This window comes from Schistocerca gregaria, chromosome X (genome assembly GCF_023897955.1).
Source record: "Schistocerca gregaria isolate iqSchGreg1 chromosome X, iqSchGreg1.2, whole genome shotgun sequence".
Taxonomy (NCBI): Eukaryota; Metazoa; Arthropoda; class Insecta; order Orthoptera; family Acrididae; genus Schistocerca; species Schistocerca gregaria.
Window position 1 is genome coordinate 504,746,827 of NC_064931.1, and position 27,030 is coordinate 504,773,856.

A 27,030-nucleotide genomic window follows, 5' to 3' on the forward strand; every position below is an offset into this window, starting at 1 on the left:
TTACTAGGCATATTACTGGAAGTGGCATTGCCTTGATGGACTCTGTCCTGAGCACTTGCTAATTCATTCCAATTTAACATGGATTCCAAACCATGGAGCAAATTTATGTTTGAACACATTCAACATCCTGCCAGAGACAAGTGTCAATTTAAACCTTTGACTGCTGCAGACAAGTTAACTCGCCATGGTCCACTGCTCCCTACATGCCAGGGATGTGCTTAAATGCAGCCTCCGGGTTTTCCTTAAGAGCTACTGATGTGTATACACGTCCCGTTACACTCATGCTCTCACTACAGTGGACGAGATACATATCTTGGTGAATAAAAATGTTTCATGTTTCGAGTATTTATCATACAACATACAAGATTCTTTACAGGCTATCATTTGCATAAAACATTTCACACATTTAAGAAATATGACTGCTTAACCTTGATTCACAATGCACAGGGACAGAATATATAAACCAATATCTTGAGAACAAAACGAGATAACACTGTGCTCTCACAAAAAGTCTACACAGTGCATTCTTCCTTTGCAAACTCTTTAAAATTTTGTGCTATGCTTTAATTAATTGGACGCAGCACAGTAACGATGCTGAATAATTAAAACAAATTCAGTCCTTCACTGAGCAAAGGTGTCAGACTGTAAAATGTGCCAAAATCGAATTTTTTTGTCCAAACAGCCGGAATGCCATCTCTCAACAAGGGTAGCAGCATTAAGTGAGCAGTAACAGCAACAACAAAGCTGTGCACAGTATAAAATGCAGAGTGTACATCTCTAGCAGTCAAATGGTTTATTAGGAAAAAATTCTAGGACTTGGCATGCAAAAAATAAATGCTTCTCAGAATGTTTTGGTTTTGTCCTAAAAGTGTTTCCCCATCTACTACAAAGCTGTCTAGCATTTTTGTTTTTGAAAGAAAGTAAGAGAGACAGAAATGCTCCACTAGACTTCAGACAGGCTGTTATGTGAAAGAGTTATTCTAAACATGTGTGTTATCTGATTGAAAATAAATGTTTTAATCATTGCTAATGAACTGCAAATATCAATATTGCACTGACTGGCTTTTATGCTTTATTTACACCTCTTTTGGTAGATTACTGTGAAGTGCTTTCTTAAGCCCTGTTGCTTTCCAGTTAAGTACCACTCTTCCAACTGGATCATCCTTCCCATGCCTTTGAGGTCAGGCTTCATCATCTGAAATGCTCATACATTCTTAGCGCACACTGGACTCGCATTCGGAAGGATGATGGTTCAATCCCGCGTCCGGCCATCCCGATTTAGGTTTTCCGTAATTTCCCTAAATCGCTCCAGGAAAATGCCGGGGTGGTTCCTTTGAAAGGGCATGGCCGACGTCCTTCCCTATCCTTCCCTAATCCTAGGAGACCAATAACCTCGCTGTTTGGTCTCTTCTCCCAAACAACCAACCAACCAACATTCTTACCAGTGATTTTTCAGCCTCACTGGACACCTGTTTGGCACTTGTAAGTCCAAAAGTAAGTCTGCTGTCTCATTATCATCCCCTCCTCTTCTAATGTTCATTTCCAGAAAGCTACTGAATTACTTCCACTGAAAGGTATCATACAATTTCCTGCATACATGTTTTGATATGCGAGACCGTGAAGAAAGAAATGTAATTTGCTGCTGCAAGTTACTATCTTCACATTGTTATGCATAGCAAACCAAAATTTAAAAACAACCTGAAATCTGATAAATTTCTGGAAAGGCTGACTACTTATGAGTACATTGGTTCTAAAGATGGACACCACACTAGTCGTTTGTATTGAGCTTCTTTCATGACCACTCCACAACCAGACGCAGTTTGGGGTTCAGTATCTCATACACAGTAACTAGTAGAGCTTAAGCAGCCAGTGGTGCTATTCTGCTCATTTGATATATATATATATATATATTTTTTTTTGTCTGCATCAAATATGCTGAAATCCAAGATGAGTGGTGGATAGCTGTATTGCACTGTTAAATAATTTAGCAGTGACTGCATTCAGGGTGATGGATGGGTTGTGAGATGCAATATTTGTAATGTCTAAATCATAACAAATAAAAATCAAAAACAAAATTATGTTCAGCAGCATGTAAAAGGCACAAATCATGAGAAGAATATGGAACAACAATATGGTAATAACACACTGAAATAGCAGTTTATTAGTGAGACAAGGTATCTTCAGGTTGAAAAGGTATAAATGACTTTTCTAAATATACAACACAAGCAGCATCATTTGCAGCATGTGGTATCTGCCTATTCAAGCTCAAAAATCCCATTATGAAATACCTGGATCAGTATACTGGCAAGTTTGTTCCTGATGAGTGTACTTTAGGACAGTATCTTCACTGTCCATATGAACAAAAATGTATCGCAAATCATAACAACAACAGCTAATAATCCAGTTAATCCATCTAGATGAAACTGCCAACAGGAAAAACAGATATGTATTGAATATTTTAGCAGGAGCCCTAAATAGAGAATAAGTTAATTTCATGCCTTCATTTACCCAGTTTCTTGTGAATGCAAACACTTTGAGGATGCAATGTTTCAATAATGCACATTTTGTGCTGTGGCCTGGTGGAGCAAAATAGTATTCTGTGCTGGATAGTGCTTTAAGATCAAGCTTTGATACCTGCATTTTCAAATCTCAAGCCTACGATCTGTAACTGCAAACACTCGAGTTTGCTGGCCATTAAAAGAAAAACACTAATATATGAATGAATTTGTATCTTGCGTTAAGAAAATCTTTAAAAGAGCTTCTGCCAGAACATGAAAGGACATACAAATTATAGGACTTTCTTAGCCACCTTCTCCCACCATCACTAGAAGAGGCACTGGGCTACTAGCCTTCATCTATAACAATTTTTAGGATTTAACGACAAGTAAATGCATTTCATAATAAATTTTGCCACTTGGAAATGGGCAAACTTTTTAGCACCTTATTTGTTTAAAACATTATATCTTTTTCCATCATATTTTTGCACCAATCAATCCTAGGTACAGTAATGACTAGAGACCAGATTATATGCATCATAAAAACCTTAAAATGTGCATGAAAAATGCATGGTTCAAATGGCTTTCAGCACTATGGGACTTAACATCTGAGATCATCAGTCCCCTACAACTTAGAACTACTGAAACCTAACTAACCTACGGACATCACACACATCCATGCCTGAGGCAGGGTTTGAACCTGCGACTGTAGCAGTCGTGTGGTTCCAGGCTGTAGCACCAAAAACCGGTTGGCCACTCCTTCCGGCCAAAAATGCACGAAAAGTGTCAAAATATGCATGAAAAATACTTAACAAATGCATGAAAAGTGCTGAAATATGCAAGATCAAATAATAAAGAAACATGGTAGTTACTGCATGCATTATATCTCAAATTCGAACCTGTGCATATCAATTACAAGGAAGAGCAACGCCCATGCGAGAAATCTGTACATTTAGAACTACTATCATTTTCTGAATTCTTTCTGGTAGAGTTTAGGAAAGGGGCTTTTCTGGGATTATTTTCTAAAAATCTGCAAAATGGGGACGCATGCCATGTTTTAAGAATTGTTCCTTCTTTGCTATTGTTGTTGGTAACAAGCAGATGCGATGCGAGATAGTCGCAGCATAAGAATCGATATGTACAGGACCAAATTGAGGATATATCGCATGCAGAGGGGCACACACAAAAACTCCATAATATTTTATTTCAAAAACAACACACGATCATTAATTTTTTTGAATAGTATTAACTTTTAATTAATACTATTGGACCAAAGCATCATCTACAATTTATTTTGCATTTTTCTACCACCGTAAACAAACTACCAAGTACGGTTACAAATGTTCGGTAGTAAGATTGTGACTTTGATCAATCAAAACATTTTTATAAGCAGAGAAGAACTGTACTACATCAACTGAAGTAACTGGGCAGTATTTGAATTTGGGTGCTATGTTGGCACTTATTGTTTCTGGTGAAAGTTTACCCGTCCTGTTAATAAAACTATCAATTTGGCACAAGGGTTCAAAGCCTGGGTTACTGTTTAAAATGTTTTCAAACTTTTCTTTAAGTTTTCTTGGGAACACCTCGGGCAATGAAGAGTTTACTAGAGTAATTTTATTCATTAACTGAATAGATTCAGTCTACACCAAACCTGAATTTCAAGCTTTTAGGTACTTACAGGCATATGAGAAAAATGAGTGCTAATCACAGCAATACATATTTTTAATACCGTTATCATTAAAAGCTTCCTTGCAGTTGCACTGGTAAACTGCCAAAGCCTCTGCACTCTCAAAGTCATTTACTACCCCTCTCATGGCTTCAAAATGTTCACTGTAAAACAACGAAGCTTTGACTCACATACCCCAATTTTGAATTACCACTGGTTCGGGAGGTAAAGTTTTTCTTTGTAGGTCTTGATGCGAGCAGGAACCTTTAGAAACACTTTCTTTGTGGATGAAATCAGTTTATTTACATTCACAAACATGGAACGTACTTCTTCAGCAAGGTGACATACTCCACGAGCAAAGCATGTCACATGAATCAAATTGAGATAAAATACTCGGGGGAGGGGAGGGGGAGGGGCTTTTCCTGCTTTGATCGTATAGGGAACACCATCTGAAATAAACACGAACACCCTTTCATCTGCAGAAGATTCTGGAAATATTTTTCTAATACACTCATTCACAAATCTGGCAATCGCAGAATGATTTACATTTTCAAGTTCTTTGCAGGCCACTAAATCGGAGAAAGAAGTCTCTTCTTTTAAAACACCAACAATTAAATTCAGAACGTAATGGCCACAAGTGCCTGAAGTTTCATCAACTGAGATCCAAATAATGCTGTCCTTGAGTTCATTGCGTATTTCTTCCACAACGTTTATGTAAATTGATGGTATGCAATTTTTACACATGTTGACTGATCTGGTATATTTTGATTTAAGCAATATTTATGCAGGAAGCCTTTGAGGATAGGGTTTGTAAGTTTGTGAAGAGGAATACTGCTTCACATAGATCCAGGTTAAACCGATTTTTTTGGTTACCTTTGGACACACCCCTGCTACTGCAACTTGCTGCTGTCATAAGTTGTTATTGTGATCCTTTCTTATACATTCCTGCCATATGAGGACTTGTCTTGATATGCTGGTCTATTGAAACGTTTTTTTTTCTTTTTTTTTGTGCACAAAATGCTTTTCTTCGCAAATTCGACAATATAAAACAATTCTGTCATTTGTAAATGTTCCAAGACGGTCAACTTCCCACAGAATAATGTTTCTTTTTTCTCACAGCACGGCACACAACATGTCACACACTAAATGTTGTAAACACGTTCAACTGTGTACAAGTAAATAGAAAGCTCAACTGAAACAATGGACATGGAACTAAAAGCTTGCATAGTTTAATTTAATTGTTGCCGACGCATACAATATAACAGTGTAGCCGATCAACTGGGGGGTCAGGCACAGGAGTGTTGACTCTGTCTTCCTGTTACTCTTCTGTAATGATTTTGCTACGCAGTAGCCTCTCGGTTAGCAATTGTACACCGTTTTAGGTCGCGGTCAATCTGCGAGACATCAAAACTAGATTGAGCTAGAGACTGTCTGACTAAATCTTTAAAATATTTCAAACATAGAGTGAAAATATGCATCGTCACTAGTTTTTAGCTGAAATATTCAATAACCAATGAAAAGGAGCAAAATATACAAATGAATATGCAACATGCAAATGCATATAATCCGGTCTCTAGTAATGACTAACTATGGTGACTTTCATGTGGAAACAGATTGTGAGTTTCACGTGAAAATAGATTCTCTAACTTAAAGAAAAAAATTCTGTTGTGTGATACACAATGTCATTCTTGTTGATTACCTCACTGCATAATACACTCTGGAGGTAATGGTGGAGTGGGTTGGCCAAGATGCTGCCACATCACGAAGGAATTATCTGAATAGCTGAATGGGATGGAAACCAGTAAATGTGATGTACATTTACAGACAAAGAAAGGACTAGAATTTCAGAAAAAATTGGATTACTTATTCAACAAAAAGAGCTTCACAAACTGAACAAGGAGATAACATGTTGGTCCACCTCTGGCTCTTGTGCAAGCAGTTGTAAGGGTTGCCATTGATTAATGGAGCCAGTGGATGTCCTCCTGAGGGATATCATGCCAAATTCTGTCCAATTGGAATCTTAGATCATCAAAACCTTGAACTGGTTGGAGGGCCCTGCCCGTAATGCTCCAAACATTCTCAGTTGGGGAGAAATCCATTGACCTTGCTGGACAAGGTAGAGTTTAGCAAGGATGAAGGCAAGTGGTAGAAACTCTCACCATGTGCGTGTGCAGTAAGCCCAAGATGGCTTGCCATGAAGGGCAACAAAACAAGGCATAGAATATCATTGACGTGCCACTGTACTGTAACCAAATCGGTCCTCCTATGAAAATAAATGGCAGCCCAGAGCATCACCTCTGGTTGTTGGGCTGGATGGAGGGCAAAAGTGAAGTATCCGAACGCTGTTTGAAGCATCTCCAGACACATCTTCGATGGTCATCGTGGCTCAATTCAAAGCGGGATCTTGTCTGGGATTCCATTTCTTTCCATAGCAGTATTCTTTTGGTTGTCAGCCACAGCACCCTTAAAGCACTGTGGTACATTGACAATATCCTATGCCCCTTTTTGTTGCCCTTCGTGGCAAGCCTTCCTGGGCTCCCATTTCAGCAAAATAATGCCTGCCGCACACGGTGAGAGTTTCTACTCCTTGACTTTGTGCTTGCCAAACCCTACCTTGGCCAGCAAGTTTGTCGGGTCTCTCCCCAATTGCAGTGGCAAAGCATCCATTAATGCTTGAATGCTGAGTTAACCCAAAGAATTCCAAAGCAATTCATTCAAACTGAATTTAATCCAATTTGATCACACGCGCTCGTAAATGTTTCCAAACAGTTTACATTAGAACTTTGTACATGCACCCGCTTGTACAATGCATCACTTCTCTAGCTCTGCGACCAGTAACAGCTTGGAATCCAATGCACATTACGAGCAAGTGACATAAGCTTGTTTCTGTCTTGTGGCTGGCTGAGGTTCCTACAGCTTAGGTACGACTTTTAAAAGCTGGTGTTCGATTTGTTTCTGCTTCTTGCCAGCAGGTGGATACATGTATCAGTGTAATGACAAGTCATTCAGCAGTTCCCTGACAGACAGTGCTACTTTGCATCATCTATCACTCTAGCAGCAAGCCGAGCAAAATGAGAAATCATTAACTCTTAATTCAAGTTTTTATTTAAGACACAAAGAATAAGAAGACATTCATAATCAACAGAAAATAAATGTGAGTGCATCACTGAATGTTGTTGCCAGATGATAGGAAATAGCCTATGGATTTCCACTATTCCTGAGATTAAAATTTAGTGGCCTTACTTATTTCAAAAGTTGGTACTTCCGTAGCGTGTCTGTAGGTTTTCATATCAACAGTACTAGACGAGCTTTGAAACACTGAACATGAATTGTTTCCTCATAGTAAGATTTGCACTTTGCCGCAGACTGTGCACTGATATGAAACTTCCTGGCAGATTAAAACTGTACGCTGGACCAAGAGTCAAACTCGAGACCTTTTCCTTACTCCAAGCGTATCAGTGCACACACTGCTACAGAGTGAAAATCTCATTCTGGAAACATTCCCCAGGCTGTGGCAAAGCCATGTCTCTAGAATATCCTTTCTTCCAGGATTGCTAGTCCTGCAAGTTTCGCAGGAGAGCTTCTGTGAAGTTTGCAAGGTAGGAAACGGGGTACTAACAGAAGTAAAGCTGTGAGGATGGGTCGTGAGTTGCACTTGGATAGCCCAGTTGGTAGAGCCCTTGCTCACAAAAGGCAAAGGTCCAAGTTTGAGTCTCGGTCTGGCACATAGTTTTAATCTGCCAGGAAGTTTAATGAATTTTGTAGTTACAATGTAGTTAGTGATTAAACTATTAGTGAAGTATATTTTGGTATGCCCTATCACGTGTGAGGTATCATCATCAATTTGTCTTGTCACTGTGTTGCCGGAAGGGAAACTGTAAGTTGTCTAACATTTTTAAATCATTATCTTGTAATGGACAGTATTGCGGACTACCTCAAACTGGATCACAAGATTCACTGAATTTTTTAACTGAACACCCAGTGTTCTTCACTCGTCTTACTTTGGATGACAAACTCTTGGTAAAAGAGTGAAAGCCGACACCGAGTTTGTCTATTAAAAACATCTGAAGGAAAATTTGTATGACATTTCCAAACACAATGGTACAATTCTAAACCATCATTAAGTGGCAGCTTTGTAAGGAACAAAACTTTTTTGTTTTTACTGTGTACTATTTGGAATGGGTAATGGTGGCTTTGAATGGCATAAGTGGCGGGTAGGCGAAAAGAATTTTCACAATTTCCTTTCGAAAGCTAAAAGCTATGAATGTTCCATTTCACATACCACAGCAGCTGTTAAATACAATCAGCTAGGTACAGTAAGAATTGACAATGTTCCTTCAGAAGAGACACATCTGTAAGCTTTGAAACATAATGAGAAGGCTGATCGAAATGAAAGTATATAATGAAGAGACATTTCGACTACCTGCTTCTTAGCATGGCAAGAGTTGGCTCTTTGAGGTCACGAAGACTCTGAGATGTCAGTAAATAAAGGAAATTAGTCAGAACTTATGGATTTCTTGGCAAAAAAAAAAAGAACTATATATGAAAGATCATTTAGCATCTGATGGAATATTTAAAGGCACTTCCTCTGAGACAAAGAAAGCATCAATAACTTGTACAATTGATGATGATGAAGAACAAAATTCATTTGAAGCTACAAATAGTTCTTTTGCATCAACACGAGCTAACTAAACAATGGATGTCTCAACTATAAATCAAATGAGTGTAATTTTTTGTTTTGCAAATAATGAATCAGATGAAATACAAGAGAGATACCTAAGGTTTTGTAACGTATACAGAGGTCAGAGTGCACAAGCCAATGCCATTGTTTTGTTGCAAGTGCTAAGCAGTTGGAATATTGATAAATCAAATTAGTAACGAAAACAAATGAAGGCTGCAGCGGAATGGTGTTCATTCTATTGTTAAACAAGCATATCCTCGCACTCTTTTGGTTGGTTTGTTGGGGGAAGGAGACCAGACAGCGAGGTCATCGGTCTCACCAGATTAGGGAAGGAAGTCGGCCGTGCCCTTTGAAAGGAACCATCCCGACATTTGCCTGGAGCGATTTAGGGAAATCACAGAAAACCTAAATCAGGATGGCCGGACGCGGGATTGAACCGTCGTCCTCCCGAATGCGAGTCCAGTGTCTAACCACTGCGCCACCTCGCTCGGTTCGCACTCTTTTATCCACTGCTATGCACATCAGTTGAACCCAGTCCTCCTCTACGCTCATAAGAAAATTACAAAAGTAAATATTGTTGCGGCAAATCTATCAGGATTTCACCCATTTATTAGGCATTCCAGTAAAATAAGTGAACGTCTGAGGCAAAGGGGATTTAAACTACCAAGCCCTAAGGTGGAATTTTCATTTATGTGCTGTACAAACCATTTTTTCTTTTCAACACAGACCTGAAAGCAGCATTTAATGATGTGCTGAACAATGTAGGTTGGGATGGTAATTCTTTACATCAAGCAATTTGACTAAATTTTAGACGAAATTATCATTCCTCCCACCCCCCCCCCCCCCCCCCCCCTTGTACAATTCGATTTTCCAGTATATAAGTATTGCTTGTCATCTTGCAAAGTAAAACTGTGGGCATACAACGCTGTAAGCTTGAAACTGCAAACTGTGTTAAGGCTGTTGAAAGACTAAGGTGCGAGGAAATTAGTCTGAAATGCATAGACGAAGCATAGCCTTATAAATTCAGGAGGAGTATCTGAAAATAATTTTAACAAAACAGATGCCAGTACTCAGAAGGTTAGCATTCGAAATAACTGACACGGTAGTAGTAAACATGGAAACTAGATACCAGGACTTTCATGAAACAGATTTCACAGAACTTGTAATCAAGAAAAAGCTCTCAGATTGTAGTAAGCCAAACAATTTCACAATATGTGAAGTTGAAAAGCTACTTAAATATATCCTTTCTTTGACAGTGAAAACTGCAGTGGGGATAAATGTCTACAGCCTCAGGGCCTCCTTAAATCCATTATAAACAATGGATTAAAAAACGTGGTCTCTGAATGTGAGAAATTACTGTCATTAGTTCTTACAATTGCACCAACCACTGCATCTTGTGAAAGAAGCGTAAGGACATTAAAATGCATTAAAACCTACCTTTGCAACACAATGACAAATGACAGACTGTCAAACTTCGTGGTTTTTGCTACAGAGAAGGCAACTGTGAAATCTTCAACCAAAAGGCAGGAGTTCATATCTGATGTTATCAACTTTTACACCCAGAAAAACGACACGAGGATAGAACTAATTTATAAAAATATGTAACAGTGAGTTACTGTGTATTATATTTTTTATAAATGTGTAGCTGTTCAATATTTTCATGCATTTATTTATAACAGTTTCTGTAGTAGTTTCAAACTGAGTAGAAATATGTAACTAGGTTACATTTGCAGCGTTCCTATTTTACAAGTTCTTGTTTTAAGATTCTCGCCCCCCCCCCCCCCCCCCCCCAACCCTCCCGAAATTCGTTGTTCTCAGCATACCCTACAGAAAATTACATGCTTCACCACTGAACATTTGGAGAAGTGTGGGGGCAACAACTAAGAATAGAATAATTTTAACATGAATGGAATGTTTCAGTCAAATATAAATTACTGTAAAACATATGGAACGCGTAATATGTTTATGATCTTGCTCTACTGTGAAAACAAAGAAAAGTAGTTTCAAATCTACAATATATGGTTCCATAAGGATTTTAAAAGCAAGTACACTACTTTCAACAGTTTACAAATTATTAACAATTCAGTTCTAAGTTCCCAGAATGAATTTTCACTCCACAATGGTGTGGGCTTTGATACGAAACTTACTGGAAAATTAAAACCATGCGTCGGATCAAGACAACTTGTCTGGGTAACGTGAAGCTAAAATGGTTTAGGGAAACCATGGAACACACAACTTAGATGGCCAGACAACGATTTGAAATGCTGTTTTTCTGAATGTGAATCCAGTGTATTTAACAAATTGACTAACTTACTCTGTGCTAAAAAAAAAAAAAAAGAATTTGTTATGCCATTTAGGACACAATTTTAAAATTTATTGGAAGGAATATTTAAAAAAATTGATATGGGGGTGCCAATGATGATCATATTGAGCAAGTCCAAGGCACCAGAAAAGTACCTATGACATGATTAACATTCTAAAAATCTTACTTAAGAAATGTGGCTACAAACTCAGTAACTAAGTCAAGCAATAATCAAAACTAGATTTATATTAAATGCAGTACTCTTCTCTTGTGAGTAAAAATATGTGCCACATGTACCCTTACAAACTAAATGCCTCAAGTATTCTTGCAAACTAAATGTGTATCACTGTAGCAAATGGAATACGGAATTAAAGTAGAATTTATTTTTCAAAATCAAAGCCCCCTTACCAAAATCTAAAAAAAAAAAAAGGCTCTGAGCACTACGGGACTCAACTGCTGTGGTCATTAGTCCCCTAGAACTTAGAACTACTTAAACCTAACTAACCTAAGGACATCACACACATCCATGCCCAAGGCAGGATTCGAACCTGCGGCCGTAGCAGTCGCACGGTTCCGGACTGCGCACTTAGAACCGCGAGACCACCCGCGGCCGGCCCCTTTACCAAAATCTATTCAGAAGTTATATGACTACTACATAATAATACAAAGTAACTTGTTCTCACCTATTATATACACTGGAGCTAATGTCATATTCACTGGCCGGGCAGAATGAATACGCCACAATGTTTCGACTACTCTCACTATAAAATGTTTTGCTCTTTCTGCAGCTTCACTTGGACATGATGCTGGAAGTAATGAAAGTAATTTAGAATGTAAGAGAGCACTTTACATACAAGTAACAAAAAACACACACACACACACACACACACACACACACACACACACACACACAGTCAGTCTCTCTCTCTCTCTCTCTCTCTCTCTCTCTCTCTGCAGATGTGTGTGTTTAATAAGAATATATGCTAATTTTTGGCTGATGTCCATTTTATTCTTTCTGTGAATTTTACTTCACTGCCCCATCTGACTCAGTTTCTTTCTTCCATGAGAACTACTCCCAAAAGGTACACAGGAGAGCTTCTGTGAATTTTGGAAGATAGTAGGGCACTTAAAGGGGACAGTCTCAGGTTCAAGTCCCAATCTGGTAAGTAGTTTCAATAATCACTTCAAAAAATACAAATTTAATTTTGCCATCTGCATCTGTCTGGATGTTTGGACTAATCTCAGGAACTACTGTAGGGATTTTTATATGGTTTCTACTAATAGGTAGGCTGATTTACGAAGAAAGTCTGTGAATATAAATTATAAATATTTCCTGCAAACAAGCTGAGCTATAAAAAACTGAAGTCAACTGATGCCATTTCCATGTAGTGGTGAATAGCACAACTCACAGTGCAAAGTGTTGATGCACCAATGAGAGTATGCATTTCATCTTAACTGGGAGGGGGGGGGGGTGGAATGGAGGGGAAGCAGACGGTGTGGGGGAGGGTAGGGGGCGTGGGGGGAGGGGAGAGGGCGTGGGGGAGGGGAGAGGGCGTGGGAGAGGGGAGAGGGCGTGGGGGAGGGGAGAGGGCGTGGGGGAGGGGAGAGGGCGTGGGGGAGGGGAGAGGGCGTGGGGGGAGGGGAGAGGGCGTGGGGGAGGGGAGAGGGCGTGGGGGAGGGGAGAGGGCGTGGGGGAGGGGAGAGGGCGTGGGGGAGGGGAGAGGGCGTGGGGGAGGGGAGAGGGCGTGGGGGAGGGGAGAGGGCGTGGGGGAGGGGAGAGGGCGTGGGGGAGGGGAGAGGGCGTGGGGGAGGGGAGAGGGCGTGGGGGAGGGGAGAGGGCGTGGGGGAGGGGAGAGGGCGTGGGGGAGGGGAGAGGGCGTGGGGGAGGGAGAGGGGCGTGGGGGAGGAGAGGGCGTGGGGGAGGAGAGGGCGTGGGGGAGGAGAGGGCGTGGGGGAGGAGAGGGCGTGGGGGAGGAGAGGGCGTGGGGGATGAGGGAGAGTATGAAGCCCTTGTTCAATCGCATTTTTTTGTGTTGAACTTCCTGGAACTGGCAAAAATAGCACACAATTAAAATAGTTGCAAGGTACCATTTTATTTACCTACATCAATCATTACAAAGTTATTTCACAATGTGTCATAACTCAAGTAAGTCCAATTAGTCAAAAAAATCTGCAAAATACATTACTTGGGGCAATTTTTTTCTGCAGAATGGATTATGCCTACAATACAGATGGAAAAAAATTTGTTTGAAAAATCAAACTGTGTTATATATTGAACTATCTGTACACGGTCAAGAAAAAACCAACTTACGTGGATGTTCTTCATTTACAATTTTCTCAAATTTTGCTAAATTGTGGGGCCTTGCAACAGCTATACTTCTTATGGTCATAACCAGTTGGTAAAATGCCTCTGCATCTATGGTCTTAGGATCTTGTTGATCTCTCATAAGTGCAAACTCTGTGTTTACATGGCCTAGAAGAACATGGTCCTGCAAACAAGAAAAACAAGTTCCAAAATTAAAGAGAGAGCAAATCCTTTTATTTTACACAACAGGAAAGGAGAGACAAAGGTAAAAGTAGTAGAAGAGTAGGAGAGGGAGTAGTGAAGTGAAACATGTGGTGCCTGCTTTTAATCACCAATAAAATGAACAGTAACAGTATATAATTTACTTACTTTATAATTGAAATATGCAGTCCTTGTTGGATGTAATGTTGACAGAAGTGATTCTGCAGCAGTCTCAACACAGGATGGAACAGGTATATATAACAATAATGTAACAAGGTCCTTAGCATGAGATTTGAACACCTGGAGATCATCTGTAGTTGGAAGGTTAACTCCAAAAAAGTTGTCAATAACAGACAATACAGAAGAGAGGACCCTGAAAAATAAAAAAGAGTACAGTAAATCTAAGAAAAGAATGATTCCCTTATGAGCACACTAACTTTATTATTGATTCAATCAGTCACATGGCATCAAGTCTTCCCCTGAAAACAAAATTTATGAAGACCTTACTCATTCGTTGTCTGAGCTTAGGCTCTGCCTCTTTCACAACAAACGTAGATAATGACCATTATTTTAAGTACCATTTCTTCTGCGAGCATATAGAATTCCAGAATATCAATCAACAAAGGATGCTATAAATGTGATTAATACTGTGATTCATGTAATGCCACAAAGATATCCATCTTAATTGAACTTAGTATTATGAAAAGGGTAGATCACTACTAACCCCAGTGAGGAGGCACTGTGTAGCAGACAGGCATAATGAAAAGACTACAAAACATTTATGCCTTCCGTGAAAAGAGCTCCCCCCCCCCCCCCCCCCCCCACACACACACAAAAACTGGACAGTGTGATCTCCTTTAGTGGAAGCTCTTCAGAAACAGGGCATATATCAACTTATGTTAATGTACTTATTAACATGTAAATTGAAAGAAAATTTAAAGAAAGTCAGACACAGTTATTACGTACTCATCAAAATATTCTCAACAGCAATAGAGTATACCTTCTAACCTGTAAACTGAGAAAAAGAAGGACTGTGAGTTAACTACTTATGTTTACCTAATAACATACTATTTGCCTCTAGTGCAGATAAACTTTAACAATGAATGGTAAAATTTAAGTCTGAAAGTAAACTATAGTAAGAAAATGGTACAAATTAAGAATGGAGCCACAGAAGCAACTGATAAATACCTATATTTAGGGCCGCTGAAGGAAAGTGGAATGGGCAGCAAATGACAAACAGAAGAGTAAAATTGCCCTGGAACACTTTTGATAAACTAAATTGTGTATACAAAATGAAACTTATGATTTATTTGAAAAGGAAAGTTTATAATCATCTTGTATTATCAATTTTGACTTACAGTATTGGTACACAGCATTTTAATTTGGGAACAATTATAAATGGGAGGGGAGGGGGGGGGGGTTTGAGGCTCACTGAGTAATACGTAGATCCATGTTGGGAATTACTAGGAGAGAAAGGAAAAGAAATTTATCAAGAAACAGCCTGGGGTGGAAGACTTAAGAACAAAGAGAAAATGAAATGGAAGGTGGGTGCAGGGCATTTAACCAGATAAATGGGTAGTAGCTAGATCAAGAAAGTTCATTGTTCAACTCCCAATAATAATAAAAGATTGAACTGACAATCTCATTTAAGGTGTAAATGACATTAGAAAATACTTAGACGTAAACCTATGAAGACTGTGATAACATGCAACACTCTAGAGGAGGCATTTATCTTGCACAGATGTCAAAATCCCTGAGGATGATGACAGCTATTCCAATACAGAGAGATGTGAAGTTGAAAACACAGGACCAATGTGGGTAAGACTCTCACTAAGACTGTTCTGCACAAACAACATTATGCATACATAATGCATTCATGTATAGGTTTTGATGGGGGGAGTTTGAGATTCAAAATATGTGGCAAATGGCCATTTCTCTCAACTGCATTGACGTTAAGACATTTTTAATACACCGTCAAGGCACTACAGATGTTACTATTTGACATAAATTTAAACTGCCCCCCCCCCCCCCACACACACACACACACACACACACACAGAGAGAGAGAGAGAGAGAGAGAGAGAGAGAGAGAGAGAGAGAGAGAGAGAGAGAGAGAGAGACCAAAATACGTACTTTTCAAGGCATGACAGATTCTGTGGTACATCAATACCACTATCATCTCCATCAGTTGCTGCTGCAGCTTGTGGATGGGCCGTGGCACTGGTTACCAATTCTTCAGTGTCATCACACCAATTGTAAATGTCTTTTAGCTTCCCGTAACTAGAAAAAAACATAATCCCATAATATTTTAGCTACAAGAAGTCAATCAATTAATCAATTTCCAACTACACTTCAAAACAAGTACAGTTTATTCCAAATTGATGTGTGACTCAATAATTCTGTCTACACTGACAGTAAAATAATTTTATAGTTAAGAGTACAAAATCTGTTAAAAAAGTCCCTTGTATTGTGTTCCTTGATCCCAATTCAAGTAGTTTATTGCAAATATGTGCAAGAAGCTGGCGCATACGATGCTCACGATCAGGATACAGCTCTCCGTACAGCTTTATTGCTCTAACAGCATTTCTTCTGCTTTCACCATACACTAGAATCATATCTAACTTTTTTTCGTTGGTGTATATGTCTACTCAAAGAAACTGTGATGTAAATGTGCTGTCTCATTACCTCAGCAGCACATTTATACCCTTCTCTCCAGCTGCCATGTGCATACTTTGCAGCATTACCGAGAAGCAGGGAAACAATGCCTTCCCTGTTAAGTTCCTCAGTGGTGAACAGGAAAGGTTGTATGGGACAATGCCACTTCAAAGGATGGATACGATACAGGAATGTATCTGTGTCTCAAAAACTATTCGCCTAAATATTATGGTATACACATATTTGAAACCATATTTTTAAGCCCATCATGCTACGCTAAAATTTAACATAGGGCTCCATTTAAAAAACCAAAGATAGCCTCATATCTCTGTAATAAAAAATAGTACAAACACGAAATCTGATGTATTCAACTAGCCCATGTGCCTGCAATTCACTGTCCAAACGGCATTTTTGTATCTATTAGGGTTCGGGAGATAGAGTGGGGTGTTATGACTTAGCTGCCTCACCGTGTGTGTGTGTGTGTGTGTGTGTGTGTGTGTGTGTGTGTGTGTGTGTGTGTGTGTGCTGAGAAAAAGGACAGATGCTATTATTTGTCTCCTCTTCCAATGTCCATTATCTACATCATTAAACAGTTTTATTTAAAAAATAAAAAACTGGTTTTGTATTTATGAGCTATATTTTGCTATGTCCATTCATCCTTATGCACTGTTTTATGTACATGCACATTTTTCACGTGCCATTTAGTATTTCATGTTGCCATGTTTCAAAATTTGGTTTCAAAGCAAATACTATACCCTTCACTGCACTTCCAAAAGAACCAAATCAAAAATTTAGAAGTCAAAAGTTCTGTGCATGTATGGAGGTGGTACGCAGTCTTCCAAAATAGTCTGAAAATTATTATTGAATTTTTAAAGCTGCTGCTACCACATTCTTAGTTGTACGATTTTATTTTTATATAATCCTGCACTTTTCTGTCACAACTGCTTCACATTTCAGTAAACTTTTCAGTGTATCAAAAAGAAACACCTTAGTTATTTTTCCTGCTGACATAGTTCATGGGAAGACTATAATCCCACATCCAAGCACAGTAAATATTTTTAAGTCTTTCGATATTGCACCAAAGATTGGCACCACTGCTGAATAGCATTACTGAAGTAGAAGTGTGGAGAAGGTCATGTGACTGAAGTGGATATGTGTGTAGAGTGAGCAGAAAATCAGCTGTTTCTGAGTAGTCAGACTGTATGCTCGATACTCTCAGCTGTGTGGCTGGACAGCAGTTTATATGAGTTTCCCATGTTTCAGAAGTGACTATACGATATGGAGTGCGAGTTGTTCTGGGTGGAAGCAGTATGACAGATGTAAGCAATGGTGTGAGTGCGATGCATGTTTGTTCTCAAGTGGAGCCTTAGGAGCCTCTGTCAAGTGTAACTGGTGTGTACAGCATAGTGTGATATATGTGGATATAGGATCACTGGCCCACTCCATACTGATGCATGTTGTAGTGAAGTAGACTCAACATGATCCCGTATTTACATGGTGCATTCTGTATGTTAAGCATTGGTGGCATTTTATTGGTGCATGGATTCCACCTGGTAAGAGTAGAATAATTATGTATTATATGTGATTATTTCATAACTCTCAAACACATTTTATATTTATGCTGATGATATACATATGTTGAAAATCTATGCAGAATACACGTGTCTGTCGCTTTTCACCAATTAACGTACAGCCATATGCCTTCCTGCTACTTTTTTAACATGTTTGCCTCTTACGTGAAGCAATTTATCAGAATGGGGAAAAATTTTCTCTATCCCTACAGTATAAATTTGCTGCCAGTGTTAATAGCCAATGAGTGACATCATTTGTTCATTTCATATTGGCAGCCAGATGTTAGCTGTAAAGTGGAGAAGTGTGGTGATGAACAATGAAAGGGGGTCTATGTAACAGTGGGATGGGTGTCAACAAAGATCATATCGGTGTGGAACATGCAGATGTTTACCGATGAGGTGGCTAGCGCACACACACAAGGAGTAAGAGCATGAGAGTGGGCTACTGGGAGAAAACGCAAGAAAACAGTACAAAGAGAAGGTGGAGAATCACGGATAAGAACGTAAAATTTAGAAAAGGAGATAAAGATGAGCGTGAAGCTTGCGAGGGAGAACAGATTGATGTAGAAACAGAAGAGGGAGAAGAGACAGATGGAGGTCAGGGACTTGTGGAGACTGAGCTGTGCACAACTGAGAAAACCATTTTTGAAGCCAAGGATCACAATTATATGCCTTGTGCAACAGCAATTTACATCAACTACATTATGTAGAGCCGCTATAATTATGCTCTTCAATCAGGTGGGGGCTACCTGGACCTTAGCAACAGTTTTGTAGTGAGCATTCATTTGGGTGGCTAGTTAGTTTGGGAGTTATACCTATATACCATGTCAGACAAAGGTAATAACAAAGTCGGTAGAAGACGTAGCTACCTTCACGTGTAACTGATGACTACTTTAAATATCAGTGGCGAGGTGTGTGGGACACATCTTGCATCTAGGCCTTCCACATAGAATGTGGCCCCATAGATAGAACCTGAAAAATTTGCATTTTGCGATAAATGCAAATATAGATGCAAATTCTGCATCAAAACGCAAAAATGTGAAAGTACCTAATTGGATGCTATTTCACTGCAAACCGTATCTAGATGTACTATTTTGTCAGAGATACTTTGAAACAGCATTCTTTTCTACATACAAATATAAAAATGAAACAAATTTATGATTACTGCTACTGATTATCATTTAGCAAAGCCCAATTTGGAAAGATAATGTGCATAAGAACATGTTTGCAAAATAAAAAGTGCACAAATGCAACGACATATCAATGAATGGAGTGTCTGGTGCCATGCCAACTGTGAGCAGCAAAGATACATGCCACTTAATGCAACATGGTACTGAGCTGTGGAACCTAACATCTTAGAACAAAGAAATGTGTATGTTTGTCTACTAGACAAAGTTCAAAAGTTTTAGTAATGTGGATACCTTTAATATGGCAGTTTAGGGCGGTGGGTGTTTTGAACTGTTGTTGCAACAAATACTGCAATAGGTCAGACAGTAACTATTTTCTTTAAAACACTCTGCCAACTTCAGCAAGCAACTAACTGCAAAGTAACCATTTTCCGGCTTGTTGTTTTCTTTTCTTATTTTGAAATAAGTGAAAAAGACTCATCCTGGTTCATCAGAGATTTCCATTATGATCCTCACAACACCAGAATGGATCGGTGATTACCGGTATCATGTGCCAGTTCTGCTTTCACAGAAGCACAAAACATGGATGTAGGTTGGCTGCGCTATGAGAGAGAGGCGGGGCTTGTTTCCTTGCAGCCCCCTCCCCCCAGTGGAGATCAGATTTCTAGTTTGTTTATACTTGCAGGTGTCTGCCCACATATAGTATTCAAACTCTGCACTACAGTGATCAGAACACAAGATGTGTCACTGTATTTTGACTGTGCCAAAATTCTTCCCCTAACATGTAAGTAGAGTTATTTTGATTTCTATTTTTATGCTAAGTGCCTTTTTATTTCTATCTGCAATGTCGTCAAGCATGGGTAGCATGGCTATTAATGCCAACAAAGGTGTCAAAATTAATAATCTGCAGATTTTGTCATTATCAAATTGGGCTGGAAAAGAAAAATAATGTCGAGAGAAATCTTAAATTTGACACACATTCAGGTCACTGGTGTGACATGACGCTGCTCCTCATTAGAATAATCATTTACTGAAAGCTTAAATACACCCAAAAGAAGAAAGCAAAGACCATTTTGGAAAAGCGGCTAAAGCTTTTGCAAAGCCAACAATCAATTTCGAAGTAAGAAGGCATTGTCTTCGGGCACATATTGTGACAACCTTTTAAAAGTGTGTGCCAAAAATAGGTGCAAATTTCATCCCTTTTCCCCACATACATACCTCTTGCTCTTCTAAGGTCAAGTAGTGATTATTCTCAAACATAATTAGAAATATACTTACATTTTTATGCAGTCAACCATGGATATATGTTCCACATCTGCTGAAGGTCCAAAAGTGATGGTGAACTTTTTATCTGCCTGGAGACTTTCTTCTCTAGTGAAAGGCACATCAAACCATCTGCTACGTGTCAGATTTGTTTGGACAGTTCTACCAAATACCTGAAAACAGAAAAAAATAATATTTTTATAGACAGACAGTGTGAGTCTCTCTCTCTCTCTCTCTCTCTCTCTCTCTCTCTCTCTCTCTCTCTGTGTGTGTGTGTGTGTGTGTGTGTGTGTGTGTGTGTGTGTGTGTGTGTGTGTGTGTGTGTGTGTGAACATGTTGGCATGAAAACAATCCAGCAATCTCAAGTACACCTCACAATTGTAAATTATATACTATTATGTACCTCAATGTAAGTTGGAGCTTTCTGCACATCTTGTGTACCAAGCAGAACTCTTATCCCCATTATCATTGTAGCAGGGTCAGGGTTGGTAACTTCAATACTGAATCCTGAAGCTTTCGACGATGCAACATACAAACCTGTAAAATTAGAATAATGAAATTACATATGTTTACTGAAAGAGGAATTTTGCATTATGAGTACTTGCAATATTATTTCTTGTTTATGTGACCAGTAATGCCATGTTAAATAACATCAACTGTAATTTCTCTGGTATGGTGTAGTAGATAAAATCATCATTGAATGAAAGGGATAGATGAGTCAATATGAACATTTTCTTTTCACCTTGCACTGTAAACTGTATTTTGAGTTACAGTGTGCCTGTAATCACTGTGATGACGTGCTGACCTACTGTCATGTAAGGCCACATACATTTCCAAGACAACACATCAGCAAGCATGCAGTTCGTACATCTGTGCAACAATCACAAATCAGTCAAGGCTGCCTAAAGTTACTACATCTAGTTCTTTTGACAACTCACAGAGTTTATGTGAAAACACAACACTGAAAGGAAAAACTACACTTACTGACAGAAGTGCAATGAAGCAGCTAGATTGTTCCGAATGTTTATCATCAGCCATTCAGTATCTTTTAACACAACACGCCTTGTCCACAAATACAGTTGACACTATCGCTTTGCACAATTCAGTGCTTAAATCTAACAAAATGTTAATTAAATACATTGTGGACACACACACACACACACACACACACACACACACACACACACACATACACACACACGTGCGATAAGGCATAATTCTTGTACAGTACTCGCCAAGAATTCATTCACTGGGTATAATACATGCTCTTTCAGACCGAAGTTTCTAAAAAAATTTAAATTTGTGCAAGGGCATCAAGTGCACTATTTTTTGTAGTTAGTTGAAGAATTTTAAGACGCGCGCGTGTGTGTGTGTGTGTGTGTGTGCGTGTGTGTGGGCGGGTGGGGGGGGGGGGAGGGGGGGGGGGAGCTATTTCTGTATTGAGCAAATAAACATTATTTCTAACTCCAAGTTTGTGTAAATTTTCTTTGGCATAGCTGAAAGAACTATAGGCGTAATGGCAGAGGACTATCATTATATTAAGTGACCTGAATTGAATTCTACTAAGTGTCATTGGGAGGCAAACCTAAACACGTCTAATAGGCTTTTCCCTGCAATTGGCAAATGTAAGCCAACTCCATTATAGTTCTCCATAACAGTATTCCATATTGAAGGTGTGAGTGGAAGGGTGTGTAGAAGGATATAGTAGTATAGTCATACTGTCCTTTTTCCTTAAGTTAGGTGTAACTAAATCAGTATTTGTGATATATCGCTACTTAAGTAAGTTCACTTGTCCATTCCATGACAATCTTCTATCAATCATAAGTCCAAGTAATTTCACATTCTTATTCTCAGACTCAACTGCTCGGTTTTTGTTTTATTGGACAGACACCAGCAATTAGTCATCTCAATTAGATCTCTGTTGTAATGTTGAACACTTTGTACATTTTCACCTAATGGCTTAGAGTACATTCTCACATGGATAGGACTTGAGAAATCATTTAAATAAACAACGAAGAGAAAGGATCTAAGAACCAACCCTTGTGAGATTCCACATTTGATCTCGAATAATTGTGTTTGATTATTTGTACATATTTGCTGTAGCCCATCAGACGAACATTCTAAATAAACTTAGTGACTTATCTCTTACGCCATAGTAAGCTAACTTTATTATTATAGTCATGTGTCACCATTTCAAATGCTCTGCTCAAGTCTACAAACATAGCACAAGTGATCTGTCCATTTTACCATCCCATCATATATGGTATCTAAAAGGTTTGCTATGCCTTTTATAGTCCACAAGACTGGCCTGAAGTAAACTGGCTTCCTTTCAGTATTATGTTGTTTTCAAAATACTCATATACATGTTAGTGTATATAGATTTTTATTATTTTCGATACAATTAGAACAACGGGAGTTGGTCTTTGGTTACTATGGAGGTGTCTTTCTCTTTTCTTAAACACTTTGAATGAAACATGGATATTAAGAGCTTCAGGAAAAATACCATCTGCCACAATTCTGTTGGCAAGGTACAGCAATGGCATTTTAATTTATTTGCTATGCTTTTTGTCATAAAGTTACTAATTCCATACTAGTCCTCTGTTTTGGAATTCACTAAAACAAGGGATCAGTTGTTAGGACGACGAACGACGACCACCATCACTAACTTGCTGTGCTATAAGCGACAGTCAAATGAAAATGAGGCAGATGGTAAAAAGTAAGTAAACTGGTTGTTATTTCAAAAGTAATCGCCATAAATGTTAGTAAATTTATCCCACTGTGAGACAAGACAGTCAATGCCTTCACGGAAAAATATTAGTGGTTGCCTATGGAACCACGATTGTATCCAAGTGTGCACCTTTTCCTCTGAAGCAAACAGACAATAGGGAAGAGATTGGCACTGTATGGAGGATGTGTAAGGGCTTCCTAACAAAACTTCTGCAGCATAGTCAAAACAATCTTGGCAACATGGGGACGTCTCCACAGTTTACAAAATATTCATTTGATGCATCACAAGTATTTTTGAATTTTAAAACGTAGTCACTATTTGCTTCACATTTGGCTATTTTAACTTCAATTTTGTAGACTTTTCAAGTTTTGTGTAGATTTTCTAAATTCAGCATGTTTAATAGATCTGTCTTTAGGTATAAAATGCAGAATTATTATTTTATTCAGTCTCTGAGTACACCATATTTTAGTATTTTGTGACCTACGTTTAGTGTTGTTAATAGTTTTCTTAGTGATGGTTGGTCAGATTCTATTTAGCATATACTGAACAATGGCTAGAAACATAGAAGTGTGTTCATTAAAAGTTCTCTTGGTGGCCAGTTACAGGACCAGACAACACTGGTTTTAGTTCCCTTATCATACAGTAATGTCGTTTGTATTTAGTATCATTCACAAACTGATTTTCTAATTTTTATAGAGTATTCAATAATTAGCTATACCTAATTTAACCACACTACATTCTACATAGTCTCTATGTCCATTGGTAATTATTTTGTCTAAGTGTGCTCCTAGTCTTAATGCATTTTTCATTCAGGCAGTAGAGATTTAAGATACTTCATTGTATTTATTAAGTGAAACATATTTTCTTTTTCCCTTAAGTCTGTGTTAATGTCAGTAGCTACAAAAAGTCTATGCTCTTTGAATTTTGGGACTAACAGTATTACTGTATTAAGTTTATCTAGGACAGTTCTTTCATGAGAACATTGTGTAGGATAGAGTGATACACTTACAAGCTTTTGGGGATCTACTACTACTACTACTACTACTACTACTACTACAAATATACCTTCTTGACACAGATTACTAATATCTACAATTGAGTACTTCGCATGTAGATTGTTTCTAACATAATTATATTGATATCCCACATGTGCAATGCTTGTTCTCCAGTAACTATAGACAAGTGAGTAGCTAAGAAACACACAAGTCTATACCTGAAATATTTAGCAAGTTGCATTAATACAAAGTATGCTACAGTTTGTTTATTCAGTCCAGTACTGTAATTCACTGAGTTTACATCTGGCTGACTGGACTCTAATGTGAAGTAAAACTTCGTCATTTGTGGTGCATTTAGTTACATGTCCTTCATTGTAACTTCTATTTCTTTCTTTCTTTCTTTCTTTCTTTCTTTCTTTCTTTCTTCCTTCCTTCCTTCCTCCCTTCTTCTTCTTTCCCTTCTCTTTACAAATTACATGTTGGGTTTTGCCCTGACTTTTGCAGAATGGCTGTGTTGAAAAACAGGAAATTTCTTTAGTGCTTCTTTGCGACTTCATTGTGGACTGAACTAGCTAACAATTTCTTACCTAGTTCATTCAGACGCAAAACCATACGTATTATGCAATCTACAGCCTGTGCAATTTACATCTATAACAGATGCATTTCTGGAGTGTTTACATATTTTCACATACTATGTGTTTTCTGCACTAATTTTCTGGTTTACGCAGGACCACTGCAGTAAACCACATTCATGTGCAATGCTGAACAATCTTACATTAGAGTGAGCTAGGAGAAACTGACATTTCTTTAATTGTTGACGGACGATTGGTATGCCTTTTTTGTAAATGTCATTTGAACCACCAAACAACATTGGAAGTTAGCTTGATGACTTCTGATAACTTTAGAAGTTCATGAACTTCACCAAACAGCATTCCTGGCTTGATGAATGCTGCAGCAGTTATGTGAGATGCCAAACTGTGTCCGTGGCTATCAGTAATAACTGAGTTTTCTCCTTTGCTAGAATTTCTGACAACAGTGATATCATGTCAATGTCTTGAAGAACTGGTGGAGATCCCATATTGTATTTGAGTTACTAGCAATCACCTAGACACTGTTTTCTGAGGACAGTCTGATGAACCTTTTTTTCCTTTTTTTTGTGTGTGAAACTATCCCATTGAGGACACCAAAACTGTTCTTTCAGAGGGGGGGGGGGGGGGGGGTTATCAGAAAAGCACTTCATTACAGTGAAGATCTTTACAGTCTGGCAAGGCATAGTCCCATTACTGTATCTAAACGAGGTCTGCATGACTCACATTTCCATTGCCGAACATAATCTGTTTAGTAAACAAAACTGCCTTTTCTTTCTGTGCTTGCCACGAAGAATTGTTATCGAAATAAACTTGATAATCTGAATTATTTTTGACAGGCGTATCCATCTTACCACACGAACACTGCTACATTTGCTAGTATTGGATACACATTGTACCAGTCTTTGAAACAGGCGAACTTTCTACAGTACTAAACATGATCACTTCCGTGTGTAGCTGCAATCATGTCTGTGTTCTCTTGGGACTTGGTTTCACTAGTACACCTACTTGTAATCAATTCACTCCCTAAATCATGTCCTGGTAATTTCTGTTTTAAAATCGATGTGTCTTCTCATAGAACAGAGAACTGTGCCTATGCAGTTCTTTCCATTCAGGATCGTGGCTAATTTCTTGTCCTTGCATTTCGTAAAAAATCATCTTTTGTTTTGGATCAGCTCTCGCACAACTATAGTGAGACTTGCATGTAAAGCACATTATTCCTTTATGTACTTGTTTTTCACGAGAATAAAGTTCTGGGTATCATTTTTCTCACACAAGTTTGTAACAATGTGATCAAGTGCTTGCAACACATACAAAAAACCTAATGTGGTGAATCCCTCTGTTGTACAGATTCTAGCCACTATCAATGTATCATGAAATGCACATAGTGCCTCTGTGTGTATCAAATTTTCTACTCTTCACGGCGATTTGTTTACAGTGTAAAGTACCTCTTAATTTCCACTTGGTGCCACCTTTAGCATTGACTACTGTTACCTCTATTAAGACTAATACTACTATGAAACTGGTTGCTGTGTTCAATATCCACCTAAAGGATGCAGTGTTCATGGAAACAAAGCAGTGCAATGATAACTACATAAACAAAGCATCCAATGTGCAGTAGCGAGTGTCATACTTTCTGTGAACATATGATGGGCACCAAACCCGGAGAACCAACCTCTTTACAGACTTACCTTAAGAGTTAAGAGTGCCTTTTCATCTTCTACTATACTGTGAAACACATCTCTGCTACTGAAAACTCTTTGCTTTCCATATTTTGGGAGGCTCTAAAAAGTACACTTCAAGAACTATGAGCACTTGCTCATATTTACTACTGTGAAACATGCCTTGAATAAGTGCTCATAACTCTTATGTATACATTTTAGTGCCCATGTATGTATAGACTTTTTTCTTGTTTTAGTGCAAGGAACCTGTCCTCAAAGTCTCTAAAGGAAATTTAGTTGAATCCCTTACTGTCTTGACAAGTCAGCCTTTACTCTGTTCTCTTCCACAGCAGGTGTAGATATATGGAGAATACCAGGCCACCAGTGTTTAATATGGGTGTTCTTCATCCAAATACAAATAATGGTGCACATTTATAAAAACTTTGAGCTGGTCATATGGTGATCTCCAGTGGGTCTCAAAGACACAACAAAAGAAAAGAAATGGTAAGATGAATGATAACGATTTATGTTATTACAATCATAAAAAAGATAGTGGACAGGGTGAAGTAGAAAGCAACTAACGGTAGGTTTCAACACCCCATCAACGATGACATCCTTATAGATGAAACACAAGCTAGAACAGGGCAAGAATGAGGAAGGATGCTATCATATTTGAGTTAATAACATAGAAGAAAAATCACCATTCCCACAAAACACAGAAGCATTAAAATTTTCAGAAAATGGTTGTAGTGTGATAATGATAGAGAGAGAGAGAGAGAGAGAGAGAGAGAGA

General features: G+C 38.5%; 1 protein-coding gene across 4 annotated transcripts in view; it reads right to left on the reverse strand.

Moving 5' to 3' along the window:
- LOC126299607 (protein purity of essence) overlaps nucleotides 1–27,030 on the reverse strand; it is a 417,439-nt gene that overhangs the window by 170,781 nt on the left and 219,628 nt on the right. For all 4 annotated transcript variants that reach the window (XM_049991638.1, XM_049991641.1, XM_049991639.1 and 1 more), the window contains exons 40-45: nucleotides 20,670–20,803; nucleotides 20,282–20,439; nucleotides 15,784–15,930; nucleotides 13,819–14,023; nucleotides 13,456–13,633; nucleotides 11,828–11,950 (exon numbers count right to left, since the gene is read on the reverse strand). In XM_049991638.1, the coding sequence (XP_049847595.1) occupies nucleotides 11,828–11,950; nucleotides 13,456–13,633; nucleotides 13,819–14,023; nucleotides 15,784–15,930; nucleotides 20,282–20,439; nucleotides 20,670–20,803 (945 nt within the window). The remainder of the gene's footprint in view (nucleotides 1–11,827; nucleotides 11,951–13,455; nucleotides 13,634–13,818; nucleotides 14,024–15,783; nucleotides 15,931–20,281; nucleotides 20,440–20,669; nucleotides 20,804–27,030) is intronic.